This window comes from Ovis aries, chromosome 14, assembly GCF_016772045.2.
Source record: "Ovis aries strain OAR_USU_Benz2616 breed Rambouillet chromosome 14, ARS-UI_Ramb_v3.0, whole genome shotgun sequence".
NCBI lineage: Eukaryota > Metazoa > Chordata > Mammalia > Artiodactyla > Bovidae > Ovis > Ovis aries.
Window position 1 is genome coordinate 29,070,469 of NC_056067.1, and position 19,645 is coordinate 29,090,113.

Genomic DNA, 19,645 nt, shown 5'->3' on the forward strand with positions numbered 1-19,645 from the left:
GCTTGAATTACTGTTTGCTGTGTACCTCCGGTAATTATCTACAGTCGTCTACAATAAGAGCTACTGTCAAGGATTTGAGGAGGGTGGTTTATAAGAGAGACCAGGGCAAGACACAGGGGTAAAAGCCTCTTACGTTCTGTCTTTTTCTAGGTTAGGACTAAGGAGCTGTTAGTCATAGTGATGTCTTAAAGGAGTTCCTAGTTAAAATCTGTATCTCCAGCCTCCATCTACAGGCTTTTTCTAAATAGACTAGAACAAAAAGAGGGGCAGAGAGGAAAGAGATGGAGAGGTAGTGGGAGGAGTTCAGCAGAATGGATGCATTCAAAGAGGAACAAAGAGGAACTAAAGGAGACATCAAGTGGATATTCAAGTAAGTGGAGTAGCTGTGCACAAAACGGGCACGATAGTGGTTAAAACTGGTGTGAGTTGCGCACAGAGTGATACTCATTTGGGCCTGCTTCTCCTCGAACTCGGAATGACACAATGACACTCCCATTCTTCTGTCAGGGAATCTTATCTTGGATGCTGCTCTCCTTCCCAGGAGCCCGTAGCTTCCCCTTCACTTCCCCATAATGGATTCTCCACTTCCCTTCATTATAACCTTTATTGTTAAAAATATTGATTGCTACCTTACAGCACGTGTATGCTTGCTGAGGTAGGGTATAGTCACAGGAACTTGCCATGTGCCTCTGTTCCCCAAGAGTCACATCGGTCATCTGCTGCCACAGTTTTTCTGATACTTAGGAGCCCCGTAACCACTCCAGCCCTGAACTTCACTGTCCACCTCAGACTTTAATCATTCTTCCCCTTCTGTGAGTTACCTAACTGGACAGCGGCTTCTCTCCATCTGCTTCTACTCAATTCTTCCATTATTTGTTACTTCTTACAATACTTGCTTGTTTTTATTCACTTTTTTCCGGCTGCATCGGGTCTTAGTTGTGGCACATGAGATCCAGCGCTGCAGTGCGCATGCTTAGTTGCCCTGAGGCCTATGGGATCTTTGTTCCCTGACTAAGGATCGAACCTGCAGCCCCTGCACTGGAAGGTGGATTTTTAACCCCTGGACCATCAGGAAAGTTCCTGCTTCCACTCAATTCTATACAAGGGAAGGATACTGATCTTAAAGAAGCGCTAGCCTTGATTATGCCACAGGCAATACACAGAGAGATTACATCTTTTGAGCGAGATCCTGATATAAAATCTGAAGTCCTTATTAGTTGAAGCAGGCTCTCCAAGAATATGCCTGCTTCATTTCGAGGGCCTTCCTTTAGGCACAGATCAATCTACCATGCCTGAACCGGGGACAAAAGGAAGGTCAGTAAACAAACTCACTGGTTGTGCAGTGAAGAAACACAGCTGCACCCAGCAGTAACTCACAGGATATGATTACCAGTTTTCTTGTTGTGGGCAGGAGAAGGGATGAAAGACAATATAAGCCAAATAAATAATTTAAAATTAAACTATTATTCAAAACCTAAGGTTAGGGCTGTATTAACAAGAACATGTGCAATTTATTTATCAATTTCTAAAGGTTATAGATATACTTTGAGCTAAGAGGTAGAGTACTGTCACTTTTAATTCAATCCTTGTGTGTGTGCATGTGTGTGTGAGTGCTAAGCCGCTTCAGTGGTGTCTGACTATTTGGGACTTTATGGACTGTAGCTGGCCAGGCTTCTACATCCTAAATTTAAAGGAACAATTATGATTCCCATTTCATAAATGGGAAAACTGGAAGCAAGAGAGGGGAAATAATTTGCCCAGGGTTATATGGGCAAGATGAGGCCAACTCTACCAACTCCAGGACCTAAGATTTCTCTAAACAATGAGCTCCCTATAAAGATATGTTTTTCTTAAGTAGCCCGGGTTGGACAAAGCAAATTATTGTGGCAACTGGGCCCTATGCCAGGGAGAAACATTCCTTAAGTGCCATCAAACTAGTGTGTTCCCTGGGAGATTTAACCATCATTAGTGAAAAGCTTCATTTGCAATATTGTGTGCAGCCCACTGTAGTGGGCTAGAGCAATGCATTATCGCTAACTCAAAGAGATTAATTTAATGGGCAATTATATGCTTCCTGCTTTACAATACTTTCAGGTAACCGACAGTAGTCCGCTTTCTGTAAATGTCAGCTCCCTGCTCTCAGGCACATGATGTCAGTGGGTTTCCCCACTCTCCATCCCCCATCACCACTTTCTCTGAGAAGGACACTCTAAAACTGGCATTCAATACCTCTGAAATGCCCCTGCAGAGACTGTATTTCCCTTACCGTACCCTCCCTGCCCTGGTTTCCTTTCTCTGACAGCTGTGCTTGTTACTACGTTGCTCTCATAGGTACGTCTATACCTTTCTGCCCAACCTAAATGAATCTCATGCCTCTTCTGACAAACCTTAGCTCAGATATCACCGATCACCAATAAAGACCAAAACACACAAACAGAAGAACATCTCCTCTCACTCTGCCTTCCTTCACAACATTAAAACAATGTTTACAATATATATTAATTGCAGTAAAATTAATGGTTCCGTAGGTGCTCAGCAAATGCCATAACTCTGGTTTAAATACTAACCCAGGAGACTGGGGTCAGCTGGATATGTCAAGTTCTCTGTGAATGTCATTGAAAAACGTTGTCTCCCTAAAGGCACTGTTTTCTGCTTTCTAGTCTCTGTTCCTCAGTTTCCTAATCTCAAAAATGAGCATAGAATTCCAGTCTGAACAGTTCCAAAGCCTGGCTTTGTCCACCAGGCGGTTTTCCTCCCTAGGGTTATAAGCGTTAGAATAGGAGGTTCTGAGTAAATGCGGGCTTGTTCTTTTCTCCACTGCACTCTTCTCCCTGCGCCAACCTGCTTTGTAGAGAAGAACTAATTTCATTGGATTGCTTCAGGTAATGATATAGCAGTGTCAGAAGCTCAATTTAAGCAAGAGAATGGAAGAAGAGAAGATATAGGAGAGGGTTCCTCCTTAAGAAGGCTTCTAAGAACTTGTAATCTGCAATTAAACAGCATTGGTAGCAAACCTACCTCTGAACCCTTTGCTCTCTTTGAAACTCTGGGCAAGATACTTAACCTTCTGTCTGAATTTCCTTGACAGAAAAATGCATACAATAATGGTACCTATTTTCAAAGAGTGACCTGAGAATTAAAAGCATCCTGGGGATTACATAATACTTTTTCAGTGTTTAACTAGCTAAATTTACTTTAAGCTGTCACCACCATGATACACAGCAGTTTCAAGCCTTAGGATAGTTTCAAGAGAGGGGGCTGCTGCTAGTGAAGCTACTTAGCACAGATGTGCTATACAAGCCTAATCTCCTGTTAGTACTTGGGCATCTAACTGCCAGCTCATGTAATGAGATGTGCCTGTTGATCACGATGGCAAGTTAGATCTATTACCACTGAAATACTTGGGAAATACACACAGTGAAGCATCTCAGCCTTGGTTAAGTGAATCTGACACAAGAGGATAAAGGATGACATCTCCATTCTCATTAAGAGATAACAGATGGACTTTCCTAAAATCCATTTTTTAGCTTAATTTCATTTGCTTAAATCTTTTGTCTGAAGAGATGGTGCTCTGAGAGTAGTTTTAAATTGTTCTCCCTGGAATGAATATTTCTTTATCTTTATTAGAAGCTCCCCCTATGGGGTTCTATTGTCCTGGGTGGTTTTAAATATTCATCTCATCCAAATACAATAAATCTCCCTTTAATATTTTTTTCCAGGACATGATCTGCGGCTTCAGAAGATAAACATTACATGATGCGCTCAATAATAAAACCAAGTCAAAATAAGTTTCTAAGCCATTTTCATAGTAATTCCAATTTTTCTTAAGTTCTCTGTGATCTTGTTATTTTGAATTCTGTAACTTAATTTTACATTTAAAATTTCTAGATTTATGCCCACGTCAGCTTATATTTTACAGCTAAAATTAACAGTTCTCTTTTATACTTCCAATCTTGTTGGTTTCCCTCGTAGCTCTGTCAGTGAAGAGTCTGACTGCAATGAAAGAGACCTGGGTTCAATCCCTGGGTCAGAAAGATCCCCTGGAGAAGGAAATGGCAACCAAGTATTCTCGCCTAGAGAATCCCATGGACAGAGGAGTCTGGCAGACTACAATCTATGGGGTCACAAGAGTTGGACACAACTGAGCGACTAGGTACACACTTGTTGGTTTTAAGACAGTTACATGCAAAAATTCAAAAAGAAATGTTTAGTTTTCAATCTCTGACCAAAAAAAAAAAAAGAAAAGAAAAAGATCAAAAGAATGATGCAATAAAAGATGAGATAACTCCCACTGATGTCAACAGAATAAGGTAAGTTTGGGTTGTGTACTTTTAATTCTATAAGGTTCAAAGAAAAGCTTTGGGTGGCCATATGAACAGAACCACTTCCTGTTCGGTCTCTTTATGGAGCTAACTGTAAACTTAAGTCTGGGATATAGTCAAGTGGTTTCTCTCGAGCCATAGAGGAAAAATTATCTGGTCTATATTTCAATAACTTTTAATCAATAGATGTCCACTGAAGCAGGTTTGTGGTCGCACCATCAACTGCTTTTATTCCCAGTACTCAGCACCTTCTTCCTCGCCTCTATGTCATTCTTTATGGATATATCAGCAGATTTCAACCCACCGTTCATACACAGGTGCCTCTAGAAAGGAAACTCCAAGAGGACCAGATGTTTTTTGCCTGTTTCGATCACTGCTATATCCCCAGTCACTAAAAGAGTGCTTGGCAAGAACCAAAGACTCAATAAATAATTACCGAGTGAATGAATGAATGTTTTCCCTATTGGGCTTGGTACCCTTGCCACCCTAGAGTTAACAGCTCATTAACCCTGGAGCATCTGCGTTTGTATCTGTCTTCCTTACTTGTCTGTGATTCCTTGCAAATGAGTTGTTTGTTTCTGGATTGCCCCTGAAATCTTTCCTAACCACCTGTTCTGTATATTTATTTCCTTTTACTGTACAGAATAGAGTACATGGAGTCTTATGATCAGGGCCTTCTTGATGAACATGTAAGTGAAGGCAGCCAACTCATAAAAAAAGAAGTCAGAGATTTAGGCAAATTCAAGTAGGTTATTATGTTCAATATATGAGAAAATTATTTTTATGGTAATTATTGCCTGCATACTTTAACAATAACTATGGTCATTTAGACTGGGGATCCAAGATCTAATGCCTGATGATTTAAGGTGGAGCTGACATAGCAGGTGACGTATGTCGTAGTTTACGTACGTAGCTGACATAATAGAAATAAAGGGCACGATAAATGTAATGAGCTTGAATTATCCCAAACCATTCCCCTGTACCCCTGATCCATGGAAAATATCTTCCATGAAGCTAGCCCCTGGTGCCAAAGAGGTTGGGGACCACTGCTTTAGAGCATTTTTATATAGCCTCAAACCAATCTAAATAGATACAGTTTTCCTCAGAGGCTTAAGGTGACATACGGCTTCAATACTGTAAATTATAAATATTTCACATCTAGATGGGGTTAACATTGCTAAAAAATAAAAGTTACCAAATGAGATGCTCAGTTTTCGTTATCCCTTAATGTTACAAGGGATAAACTACGAGCAGAGCAACATACTAGAGAAGAAAGTGGTACTCCTAATAAGGAAAAGCACCTAAGCTTCCAAAGCGCTTCTTTTAAATTCCATATCAAGCTGTTTCTTGGCCTGCTTTGAGGCTGCCAAAAGATACGTTCTTCACTCTTGAATGGTCACTTTTTCACACAGTGGTTGTGTTTTATTTTTTGAATAAGACTCCATGGAAGACATTACCCCCACATCTCAAAGCAAGGAAAATCCATGCCTTTCCTGAAGGTCTAGATTACTCTTCTTGCAGACATATTTATCATGAATCTCAGAGACATTGACTGTGAAACTAGAGCAGATTTAGAGAATGCAAAGAGCAGAGTTTAGGGCTCACATCCTTTACATATTTGTACCCATGAATCTTTTTTATTGTGAACTTTTGTTTCCTTATTCAGATTCCTTCTATCCCAGTCCCCTCAAGAATGCACTGTCATCTCCCTTGAACTTGTATAAACTGTGAAGTCCTTCATCTCCTTTATAGAAAGAGGATATTCAGATAACATGCAGAATGTCTTTTGCTTGGAAATAAAATGAACATCATATCCCCATTGCAAGGGGGATTTAATCTGTATGATTAAAAAACAAAAACAAAACTGGTAAGGCAAAGTGCAGGTTCTCATAGACAGGAGAGCACTAGATTTCACCGAAGAGCTATTGTTTAGAGACTCCATGGGAGTGTCAGCAAGCGCGATCTGAGAAGCTGTGCTCATTAAAAATTGGCAGAAAGACTAACATATGTTATTTTAACAACCCTGGAACCTCCTCTGAAAAAAAAATAAGGCTTACATTTTCACATGTAATTTAGGAAAAATTTTATATTGAAGATGTAATTTTAAATAGTCTGTGATTACTCTGTAAAACACATTAATTCTAAAAAACAAACCAAACAAACTATAATCTCATCTCCCCAAAATGATATGTATTGATACTGTAAATTTTCTTTTTATAATTTCTGCATTTATATGTGTATGTGTATATGCATAGCTTAAATGTGTGAGCAATCGTTTCTATATTGTACATAATAATAATGTTGGTGTCCATTTAAATTATGGAATTCTTGAATTCTACTTTTACCTACCCTTTTATGCTAAATCTTTCCCATATTTTAATATGCAAAACATTGTTTTTAATGGCTGAATAATGGATATAAGATGCAAGGATACTTGCATGTAAAAATGTTTCCTTCCCACATATATTGCAACCGTTTGGTAATTTACCACAGGGTAAGTTATTTCATGTTGAGATGAAGCATTCCAAGTCTCCTTGGGAACAAAAGTTCTAATGCCAAAATATCTAAAAGAAACAGGACCACTTTTCGTATGATCCCTAGGCATAAATTGAACACAGGCACACAAGGAAGAAATGAACAAACCCAGGCACTTACTGATTTCGGTAGCAATGATTGTTATGTTGTGCCACACACTTAATTCTCTGTCCAGCGGTGTTGCAAGCGTTATCTTCCCATCATCAGCATTAATGTTGAATTGTCTCTCCAGGTCAGTGTGCCGGTCGATGGAAAACCTGCAAAACAGACACATCTGTAATCTACTTCAGTGTTTATATAATCCACACATTCCACAGCAGACCTTTAGTAATCCTTAGAGAGCCACAGTTGTGAAGCCAAATGAATCGGTAAACTCAATGGCATCCTAATTTGTAAAACAAAATGACTGAATGAGGCACAAGAAACTTAACAATTATTGCCCAAGGAGTCATTAGCTATATATGCAACATGGAGGTCATAAACTGCCATCAGTTTCAATAGGTAACATCTTCAAAAATGGCTGCTGATGAGTTAATTGGACAATCCATCACTTTTATTGGACAGCTTATGATAATTAGCAGTTGCCACAAAATACCATATAAAACAATGAACTCAAATCCAAAGGAGGATGGTGCTAGACAGCAAATTATTTATGGTGGTTCCAAGGAAATGTGTGTTTGTGTTAAACTTAGATTTGACTGCACAATAGGTATGTGTTTTTGTTGCTGTTGCTGTTGGTTTGTTTTGTTTTCATTTTAAGTAAGGTATATATTTAGGCTTCCTATTCATCTCTGTCCATAGAAATCAGATGTTTTCTGATTCTCTGGTAAATATAATTTTTTAAAATTGGTCCAGATATTTTAGCAGATTTAAAACTTTAATGGGTAGGTTGTTAGTTCTGTTGAGAAAACTTTTGGATAAGGCAGACATTAAGATGCTCTATGTCTATAGTCAAGTGCTTCTCGGGAACACTAAGTAACAAGATCATACAGGAATTACTTTTTTACCACATTTATTAATATCCTAAGAAACACAAGGCATGATTAGAAAAACTGGTCCACAAATAAAGAGTGGAATAAAGTAAAACAGGATGAAATAGAGGTTCAAATAAGGATTGTGTGTGTGTGCTAAGTCACTTCAGTCGTATCTGACTCTTTGCGACCCTACAGACTATAGCCCACTAGGCTCCTCTGTCCATTGAATTCTCCAGGCAAGAATACTGGAGTGGGTTGCCATGCCCTCCTCCTCCAGGGGATCTTCACGACCCAGGGTCTCTTGCATTGGCAGGCAGGTTCTTTACCACTAGTGCCACCTGGGAAACCCTCAAAGAATTCCCCCAAATTTTTATGTTAAAACCCTAACTCCTAATGCGTGATGGCATTTGGAAACAAGGCCTTTAGGAGGTAATTAGGGTTAGAATAAGTCATTAGAATAGGGCTCTCCTGTGGGATTAATGATCTTATTTTAAAAAAAAGAAAAGAAGAAGGGGACATAGGCTGTCTCTTTTCTGCTCTCTGCCAAGGAGGATTTAAGAAGACAACCATACCAGAAAATGTGCCCTCACCATCCAGTGGATCTGCTGGTACCTTGATCTGGGACTTCCCAGCCCCCAGAAACAGTGAGAAGCAGATTTTCGGTGTTTAATCCACCCTGTCTAGGATACTTCATATCTACAGAAGCCCAAACTAAGACCAAGGTCATGTGCAATCCCATCTAGGAGGCAGGACTGAAGAAACCCTTCATGGTTGAGGGGACCTCCTAAGAAGTCTACATGAAATCTGTTTATTGGTACCCATTAACACTAAATACGAAATATGCTCCATGGCTATTTGAAGCCAGGCGTGTTTTCTTTTTCTGTGTGTTCTTATGAACATTCATTATATCATCAAGAATAAAATGGCTATTATAAGAAAAAATAAATAAAATTTCTCATAATTTTGTATCTGTAGGTTTGTACTGTTAACATTTTAGTGGATTTCATTGCAAACATATATACATGCATTTTTTGCTTATCTACTTGTTTGTATCTATATCTAATTCCAGGAAATAGTGTAAGACAGGGAAGCCTGACATGCTGCAGTCCACAGGGTCGCAAAGAATCGGACACAACCTAGCAACTGAACAACAACAACGACAAAGAGGAGTGAGTAAACGGATGGCTAGAGGACAGACAGACATATAGGGATACGGATAACTCCTTGCTCCTTTTAGCCATATCTTCTCATTAGAAATGGTATGCATACTCCTTATCAGTTCAGTTCAGTCACTCAGTCGTGTCCGACTCTCTGCGACTCCTTATACCAGATGCAAATATTAAGAAAAAGACATTCCTGTAAATCCTCTACACCAATCACAAGCATCATTAAACATTCTGGAATAATATTAAAAAGTACTTAATTTTATTGACAGATTCTTCTTCCCTGTGGCTCAGATGGTAAAGAATCTGCTTGCGATCCAGGAGACCCAGGTTCAATCCCTGGGTCGGGAAGATCCCCTGGAGAAGGGAATGGCAACCCACTCCAGTATTCTTGCCTGGAGAGTCCCATGGACAGAGGAGCCTGGCGGGCTATAGTCCATGGGGTCACAAAGAGTCGGACAGGACTCAGCGACTAACACTACTACTACTGATTTTATTGACAACAGTGTGTTGCTAAATTCCTTGATAAAACCATGTACTAAGAGATCATAACTCCAGGTATAATAAAGACTTAGATATAAAGAAAACAAAGACACTGGCTTGCATCTATACACCAGGAATTTATAAAACAATCCCTTGCCTAACCCCCAGGATGATTAGCAAAATTCAGAAAGGATTTAAGAACCTAGAGACATAGCTGAATTAACAGTGCTTGCAAAATAATCCTGAGCATGAGGAAGTAAGTGTTCATTGCAAAACATCTGAATCTGTTGTATTACCAAAAAAAAAAGACTAAAAATCATTATCCTGGGGGACAATGATTGTTGATTAGACCAGTGAGGTTCCACGTTTAACTGTAAAATAATAGACATGTGTTTTGCTCCAGATATCATGAACACTCTGTTAAAAGATCTAAGTGATGTCCAGAGGCTTAATTATCACTATCTGCATCATATTCATAAATAAACTTTGCATGCATTGCTGGGTTCTAATAATTTTATTATCTCACTGCTGATATTTCACACACTCATGCATCTGCCAATTTCCCAGAGGCCACAGAAAACGAGGTTGGAAACACACTGCATGGCTATTTGACTGCTGTCCAGTAAATGCCTAGAACTTCTGGCCTAGAAGAAGCGCTGGGAACAAGGACAAGAGTTTTGGAAGCTGACATTTAAAAAAATACCCTGTTTGTGTAATCCCTTATTTAAAACTGTACCATGCTACCTTGACATTGGAATAAATTATATCTCTATTATTTATATATTGTTGTTTCTAGGATAATTAATAAATACCCCAAGCCTCAGTTTCTTCACTGGCCAAATATAATACTCAAATCACAGGTCTGGTTGTGAAGATTAAAAATGAAACATAAATCAGTCTTTGGTAATTAGTAAGTGCTGAAGATATGTTCATCATTATCACATCATGGTAATAACATCATGTCCCATTAAATGAAGCTTCATAAATTTTCCTACTTGGAAGGCCCCTTTCTTACCAGTTTATAAATAGCATAAATGTGGAAAAAAACATTTGGGTGTTATTTAACTCCCATAATTCTAAAAGAGACAGGGATATTTTTCTCATTTTTTAAAGATCCAGTTCATGACAGACTTTATGGGGTAAGTCATAAGAATTTATAAAACACAGCCCTTTAGTAAGATCAGAGGTAAGATTGTCATGATATTACAAGATTACACAATGGGAGGAACTTGATGGAAAAAAAAAAAAAAACGCTTAAAATTCAGTTTAAAGTCTACCTCGACTGTATAAAGAAGACTCTTGCTCCATTTGTAGACAATTTGCATATTTTATAGCCTAGTAGACTTCATGGTAAAGGCTGCCCAGAACTGCTAAATAGTTCAAAAATTCAGACTTAGCACAGTCAATAAGCACTCATGAAACACCAAATGTATACCAGGCACAGTGCTAGATGGCTCTTTCTTTTTGCATCTTTCTCTTTTTGGTGTCTTGTAAAATGAATAAAAGAAAATCACAGGTGTGATTTCATCATGTTAGTAATCGTTTTGTGCCTTTGTTACCTAATCTGTTAAATGGGAATTATAATAGGTTTTGTGAGATGTAGACAAGGTAATACCTATAGAGCACTTATTGCAGCGCCTGGCACATAACGAGTGCTCAATAAATATCTACTGAAAATCTCTGATGTTGCCATTACTCATCTGGAAACAGTAGGTTTCTACTGATGAATCCCAGGCGTCTCTTCACGTTTAAGCCAGCATTCCTTTTACTCCTTGATTTTCTTTCCCTGTACCAGTTCATCTGGGTTCTCATATCCATGGAAGCAAAAGCATGGAGGGTATCACTTTAAGTGACAAATTAAAGCCAAGGAGAAGGAGCATGTAGAGAGGCTCTTCCTTCCACTTCTAGCATCATTTTAACATCCATTTTTCTACCACCTTTTCTGACCAAATCTCCATTCCATGAACTGACCATTCCAAGTTCAAAGTATTATTGGACACATTCACTTTTTATTCATGTTGAATACTATATGAGTGTTTGTTATCATAGTTAAAATTAATTACTTTTTAACACAAGTTTGGATTAAAAACAAAAAAAAACTGCACTCCACATACCACTTTTAGGAATGCTCTCAGAAGATGCTTGCTCCCCACTGATAGCTATGCCACTACACTGCTAGTTGCAAAGATTCAGCTTGCTTTCCTCTAGTCCTCTAAGCTGCCACCATCCACTCGGCTATTTCAGTTTCTCCTCTCTCCTCCTATCCATTGCACTCTATGACACAGCTCCATCAGAGTAATAAAGGGAAGGGAAGTGAAGTTGCTTAGTCATGTCTGACTCTTTGTGATCCCGTGGACCCCATTTTCCAGGCAAGAGTACTGGAGTGGGTTGCCATTTCCTTCTCCGGAGGATCTTCCCAAATCAGGGATTGAACCTGGGTCTCCCACATTGTGGCAGTGGAAGGCAGACGCTTTTTCATCTGAGCCACCAGGGAAGTGAAACCACAGTCAATTATGGGGCTTCCCAGGTGGCGCTAGTGGTAAAGAACCCACCCAGCAATGCAGGAAACATAATGAGACATGAGTTCGATCCCTGGGTCAGGAAGATTCCCTGGAGGAGGACATTGGCAAACCACTCCAGTACTCTTGCCTGGAAAATCCCATGGACGGAGGAGCCTGGTAGGCTGCAGCCCATGGGGTCACTAACAGTCGGACATGACTGAGCGACTTCACTTTCACTTTTCACTTTCATGCATTGGAGAAGGAAATGGCAACCCACTCCAGTGTTCTTGCCTGGAGAATCCCAGGGATGGGGGGAGCCTGGTGGGCTGCTGTCTATGGGGTTGCACAGAGTCGGACACGACTGAAGCGACTTAGCAGCAGCAGCAGCAGCAGCGTTCTTCCCTGGAGAATCCCACGGAGAAGCCTGGCGGGCTACAGTCCATAGAGTGGCAGAGAGTCAGATGTGACCAAAGTGACTCAGCACACGTGCATGCACACTCAGTTACACAACTTGGATACAGACTGTTTCCTTATACCAATTAACAGAATAATTTCAAAGAGAAACAGGGTGGGTTAAATTAACTGCAAACCCGAAGGAAAGACTTAATTTTTAGAATCCAATGTACCAGGCAAGTTCTTCAGATGTCATGATTTTGCATAGATGTCTCAGAACTAGAAGTAAGCCACACTGTTTTCTAGGATTCCCAGTATGTATCTGAACAGCAGCAGATAAAGTGGAAGAAACAGAAAAACCAGATAACCTTCAGTGGAATCTCACCAGTGAGATCTCACTGAAACAGTGTAATTGGTCATAATCTCATAGGCTCATCTATAAATAGGAGAAAAGATCTATTAATACTTCACAAAATGGTTCTCTGCAATAAATGAATGGATATATAACTCAGATACAGCAAAGTAATTGGTTAATTAATAGGCAATTCTTTAAGCCCAGAATGACTGAAAATGAATAATTAGAAAGATATAAATAAAAATGACCATTCACATACTTTAGTAGTTTCCCAAGTGATACTAGAAAAATATTCCAAATCTCTTCACGTGCATGAGTGCGTACTAAGTTGTGTCTGACTCTGTGACTCTGTGGACGGCAGCCTGCCAGGCTCCTCTATCCATGGGGTTCTCCATGCAAGAATGCTGGAGTGTGTTGCCATGTTGTCCTCCAGGGGATCTTCCTAACCCAGGAATCCTACCCACATCTGTTACATCCCCAGCATTGGCAGGCAGGTTCTTTACCATGAGCACTACTTGGGAAGCCCGACCTCTTCATGCTGCTGTTGCTGAGTCGCTTCGTGTTAGTCTATACCAGCCATCACCTTTTTCAAAACAGACTCTGAGCTGAAGAGGCTACTGGGTTTCTTTGCTTAGTGCTCATCCACAAGGAGCCTTTGGGACCTGGCCTGAGTCTTCACTGATCTTCTCTTCCTTAAGGTTGTCCTTCCTATTATTCTACAATTAAGCATTTGCTGGACTTTTGCTCTTTAAAACAGGAAGAGATTGTTTGATTCTTATAACATCACATTGGTTGGAATTTTGTACTACGGTTATTCCGTATTGTTGGAAAGATGCACAAGCTTTTATTAAGCATGGGTTGTTATTATGCAGGAAACATGGCACTAAAGAAGTATGAGAAAATGAGTAAACGGGATAAGAACAGAAGAAAAAAGGAAGAATGAATTTGGTTCCCACTGTATCTACAGAAAAGTGCAATGTCTTCTGATTTGCATCTTAAAAGTCATAGGGTTTGTATCTCCAGTATTGAAGTCATTTTAATTTCCTTTTTTAGTCACAAAGTTTTTATTATTAACATAGTTGTTAAATTATATAAATTCTATGCTGACTTGAACATCTCTCTGAATACTTTCAGGGTTTTAAAAATCATTAATTTTTAAAAAATTAATTTACTTATTTTAATTGGAGGCTAATTACTTTAAAATATTGTTGTGGCTTTTGCCATACATCAACATGAATCAGCCATGGGTGTACATGTGTCCCACCATCCTGAGCCCTGAAGTCTTCATTGTAATTTCTGGAAAATACACATCTGTTGGATTTGCTGTTCTTTTACAGATTTACTTAAGATGCATTTGAGACAATAGAACTCATTCAAAGAGACTAGCATATATTTTGGAGAGTCATCTTCTTGCCACAGTAAGAAGAAAGATTTTAACACAGTAGGGTGTCTTATGTGAGAAAACAGGCTTCTTGGACCACGTTATTAATAACATCAATCCTAATGATGGCAATCTTGCAAACAGACATTCTCATTCTATAACAATGAAGATAGTTTAGAAACTGCATCACCCATGATAATCAATATTAACAGATACCCTATTTCAACTTTCCCATTTTATTCCAACAACTATCCTGGTTTGTTTCAATGCGAATATTCCTTTAACCTATAGCAGTATGTCTTAGAAATGAATGCTAACGACTTCATCATTGTACTTTATGAAGTTAAGGCTACGGATGCAAGGAAATTCCTACCTAGATGTTTAGCACTTTGTTGGGGATCTAATTTAACCTACTGCGCTCTGACCATGAGCACAAACTTTGTTACCAGTTCACTCAATCAAGAGTAGTTTGCAGAGGTCAATATTAGAAGAGGTTAATATTAGAAGATATCACTATTGCAGTGATTGAGAATAGGTCAAAATGGGCAACTGGATATTATTATATTGGAAAATAGCACCCTTTCTGCATTGCTGCAATATACAACTTTTACCTGAGTCATATGTTTACTCAATTATCACAGCCCAACCATTTACATTTCATACCAACATTTGGCACAAAATCCTGTATCTTGTTTGTGTGTGGATATGACAGATTTTACTGTCAATATACAAATATTATATGTATATATACATTCATTCATTTAAAGCATCTCCTACTCCCTCTTCCCAATGTTGCTCCTATATGACACACCTACAGAGACCCTCTGTCCCTGCTGAATTTGTTTCTTGTTTGCAATAAAGAACATCAAACTCTGATAATATCAAGAGTATTTTAAGTATGATCAGCACCAAGCTTCCAATATCAAGGAGTCTTTTTCACTCCTAGTGACTTGTGTCAGAAAGGAAGAATGTAAATTAAAGTCTGGAATGTGCACTAGAAGCTACACTAGTTATTATCTTAATAATCAGATAAAGATAAATTATTTTCTTTCAAAAGTTACTCTGGACTATATTATTACTAATACAGTATTTGTGAAACATCCGATGATTTTTCAAGAGAAAGACCCTTTTCTTCCTAATGTCTCCTCTAGGCCAATTTATATACCTATCCTTAGTTTCTTCATCTGGAAAATGAGAATAGGACTACCTTCTTTTAAAGTTTAAGGTAAATCCCCTTAGGTAATGCATTGTAAATGTCCTTTTGATTTTTGTTTTTAGATTGTTGCTGTGGGTCATTTTTAAAGTCTATATTGAATTTGTTACAATACTGCTTCTGTCTTATGTTTTGCTCTTTTGGCCGCAAGGTATGTGGGATGTTAGCTTCGCTATCCCTGATCAAACCTGCACCCCCTGCAATGGAAGGCAAAGTCTTAACCACTGGACTGCTAGGGATGTCCTCCTTTTGCTTTTTAAAGGCGGTTTCATATTGAATATTTATCATTATTTCTAGTTAGACACTCTGACAAATGTCTAGGTATTTTTAAACAACAATAATAACATTTGAAAGATTCTGGTGTTGTTGTTTAGTCACCAAGGTGTGTTGGACTCTTCATGACCCCTTGGACTGCAGACACCAGGCTTTCCTGTCCCTCAAAGGATGAAGCAGATCCACCTACAATAATCATCCTCAGATACCTTCACTTACTTAGGGTCACATATAGAAATCTCAGATGCTAAATTTGTTGGTTCAGAGAATGTCCCATTTTCTGAGCATGCATTTTGTTTTATAGTTTGTTCCACTCATACCTTAAAAAGATACCATCATAAAGCCAAAGTCCTATGTGTAAATTTCTGCAGTCACAAGACCAAAATTAGTGTGTCCTAGTGTGTCCCAGATAAAATCTAATTCATGATTAATTCTTTAATATTTACATAATATCTTTAGAGAAATTCTAATTTTCTCCCTGAGTCATCAAAATAATCATTTATAACTGAGAGCTCTAAATCCAATATGATGACAAAAATATGGGAAAAAGTGAATGCTTTACATAAAAGATTAATGTAAATTTTAATTTTTTTATTTAATTCCATAAAGGCTTAGTGACTGCTTCTTTTGGTCAAGTATGATGCTAAATGCTTGAACAAAGCCTCCTCTCAGACACTCTGGTTGTGTTTTTCTCATTACTTACAATGAAAACTGGCAAGCGCTGTAATAAAGTCATTGTTATACTGCAGTTAGAAAGGGTCCCCAGATGTGCCTGGGAAAGGGGAGGGTGGTCAAAGATGACACCACAATGTGGCAGCAGCTGTTTGGGGACGGGAAGAATGAGTAGGGGTTTTCCAAGTAGAGTATGTAGGGAGAGCATTCCCAGCAGAAAGGAATGCATGAAGAAAATCTTGGGTTTGTTTAGGAAACGACAGAATTAAGGACCAGGCTGGGCATGGTGAGAGCTAAGGTCTGACAGATGAGCAACCTGTCCTTTCATTCCCATCTTTCCTTTCATCTTATCCCTTCCATCCATCTTTCCTTCACTCTTTACTGAGTATTTCTTATATACAAGGCATTGTGTTAGTTGCCAAGACAGACATGGCCTTGCTTCCGTGTAACTGAGTCTACGTGTATAGACATGAAATTGTCTTTACGTGTAGAGACAATGAAAGGACATAAGATTTTTAAAGCTTACAGTGATGTATTCATGAAAAAGAAAAGGGATGAGATGTATAAAATATTATTAAAATACTCCTATCAAAAGAAACAGCAAATATGAAAGGTCAGTTAGGAAGATGCTCGGTATTTTTAAAGGCTAACAAATGGCAGTATTGTTGAAATTCAGGATTCAGTGTGGGGGAGGGCATCAGGAAGGACCTTGGAAACCATGTTGAAGAGTTAAATTTTCTCACTTGCAGGAAAGGGGGAACCACTTGAACAAAATACAGGAGGAGAATGACATGATCTAAGCCACAGCTGGATTCCATAGAACTTTCTGTATTGTACAAATGTGCTTTGTCCAAGATGGTAGCCACTAGCTCTATGTGGCTATGTAGCCCTTGAAATCTAGCTAGTGTGACTGAGAAATTGAAATTGTGATTATATTTAATTTAACTTCATTTTATTTCCATTCAAAGAGCCACATGTGGCTAGTGGCTACCATACCAGCACAGATCTAAACTGAGTTAGAGATCACTGGAGCAGCTATGTGGATACCAAAGGGCGGGAAACAAGCACACGGGGCTGCTGTAAGTGCTCACCTTAAAGAGGACAGTGTTTGGGACTCTCTTGGTGGGCCAGTGGTTAAGAATCTGCTTCTGCAGAGGACCCGGGTTCTATTCCGGATTGGGGAACTAAGATCCCTGCAAGGCACGGTGTAGCAAAAAAAAAAAAAAAAAAAAGGGCAAATATGATGGTGTTTGAGCTTAGTAACTAAAATAAACAGGACATGGTGATTATTTGGATATAGGAAGTAAAGGACATTAAAGAATTTTGAAGCAATACCTTTGTGGAAGGCTCATAACCGTCTTCTATTAATCTACATTGCTTTCAAATTAGCTAATTCTTTTTCTTTTGTCTCCTTTTAGTCATATTTATCTAATTAATCACAAAATACACCAAACTGGTCAAACAGTTCACATAAAGATGAGCAAAATATGGACTTGCCTGGTGACACAGTGGACAGTAGTCTGCCTGTGAATGCAGGGGACACGGGTTCCGCCCTTGGTCTGGGAAGACCGTGCGCCGTAACTACTGAAAGCCAAGCACTCTAGGACCTCACAGTCACTACTACTGAAGCCCGTGTGCCTACAACCTGTACTCTGAAACAAGAGATGCACATGCACCGCAGCACAGAGTCCCACTTGCAGCAACTAGAAAAAACCTGGGCATAACAATAAAGACCCAGTGCAACCGCAAAGAGTTACATACACAAATTATTCAAACAAAAAAAAAAAAAAAAGAGGAAAGAGTGAAACCCTAAAAGCAGCCAATTGAAAAAGGACATTACATTAAAAAAAAAAAAAAAGATTAGCAAAATGTAATTAAATCTTTCCATAAATGGTATCTGTAGCTCAGAGCAGGTATCTGATATTTCCCTCTGGTGTGTCTTTTTAAGATGGGAGATTAGGAGCTGTGAGGATAAAATCTTCTACACCCATGATAACCTTGATTCTCAGTGTTCACCCTCAGGTCACAGGAATCCCAACAACTCCCATAAATCTCAAGAGGCTCACAACGACCTAAGGCTGACAGGGGACAGTCAGCAGTGAAGAGTAGCTTTTAATTCACTTAGTTACCTTCTTGGGGGCTGTCAATCAGGCCAATAATGACGTTTGCCTATATGAAAGAATACGCAAAGTTGATGAATGCTACATGGACAATAAGGAAGAGATGGGGTGAGATGGAAATACATAATTGTGTAGCTGTATGGACCATGAGACCATAACCAGAATTGAGATTTAATAACATATTTCATGTATTTATCACGGCCCTCCTAATTTTTGGCCTGTCTGCTAAGCCCTGTATATTAATTTCTTAGTTAATCCTCCTTTTACTTATGTAGCCCACATAAATTGTTATGACTCTCGAGTTATAAAATGCTTTGAGTCATAAAATGAGGGTCATATACATTTTTACACAGCCACAAAGTTAGTGAGATAATAAGTGTAATCTCCTGACCATAATATCTGACACTTAATCAATTATTAGTCAATGTTGAATAGCTGTCAGAATGGTGGTATTTGATTTTATGTTTGTCTAATTTTTTGTCAGAACCATTAATTATATAGAAAAATATGTTTTTATGGAAAACACTGTACACCCAAGAAATAAGAGTAGTGCATATAAAACTAGGTATTTTGAAAATTTCCTAAAGTTATTTATATACACTTAAAAATTTTAATTGGACATTCAGACTCAGTAAGTGCTAAGGTCTTATGGTAAGTGCTAGGAAGTAAGAGGTGAACAAGATGTAGCCTGTTGGGACTCCCCCGGTGATCCAGAGGTTAAGACTTGACCTTCCAATGCAGGGGGTGCAGGTTTGATCCCTGATCTCAGAAATGAGATCCCACATGACTCAAGGTCATAAATCCAAAACATAAAACAGAAACAGTGTTGTAACAAACTCAATAAAGACTTTAAAAATGGTCCACATCAAAAAAAACTTAAAAAGATGCATCCTATTAATTCTTTAAGAAATGGAAGTGCATTTAGACTGAAATAGCTTGTTTACTTGCTATCACAACAAAAATAACAGAAGCACACCGTTCCTATATTCAGCCAGATAACATCTTTCTAGGAGGTCGAAAGTATTTTTTACCAAAAACGCTCATCCCTAACACAGTGCCTGACCACATGGTCTAATCTAGTCTTGGACCTTCATGCAAGTGCAAAGCCTAATATCATGTACTTGTTGTTGAATAAACGTGCTCCAGATATGTTTCCTCTTTCTCTGGTAGAGACCCCATTCTCCAACTTAACCACCCTGTGGGCTCTGCTCCCTTTCCACATCTGTTCTGCAGTTTCAGATCCTTGGTTTTAAAGAACAT

At 38.8% G+C, this 19,645-nt stretch overlaps 1 protein-coding gene across 1 annotated transcript in view; it reads right to left on the bottom strand.

The window, feature by feature from the left end:
• Positions 1-19,645, bottom strand: part of CDH8 (cadherin 8) — a 395,389-nt gene that overhangs the window by 120,286 nt on the left and 255,458 nt on the right. Inside the window, exon 8 of the mRNA XM_004015044.5 lies at positions 6,978-7,114. Coding sequence (XP_004015093.2) covers positions 6,978-7,114 — 137 coding nt within the window. The remainder of the gene's footprint in view (positions 1-6,977; positions 7,115-19,645) is intronic.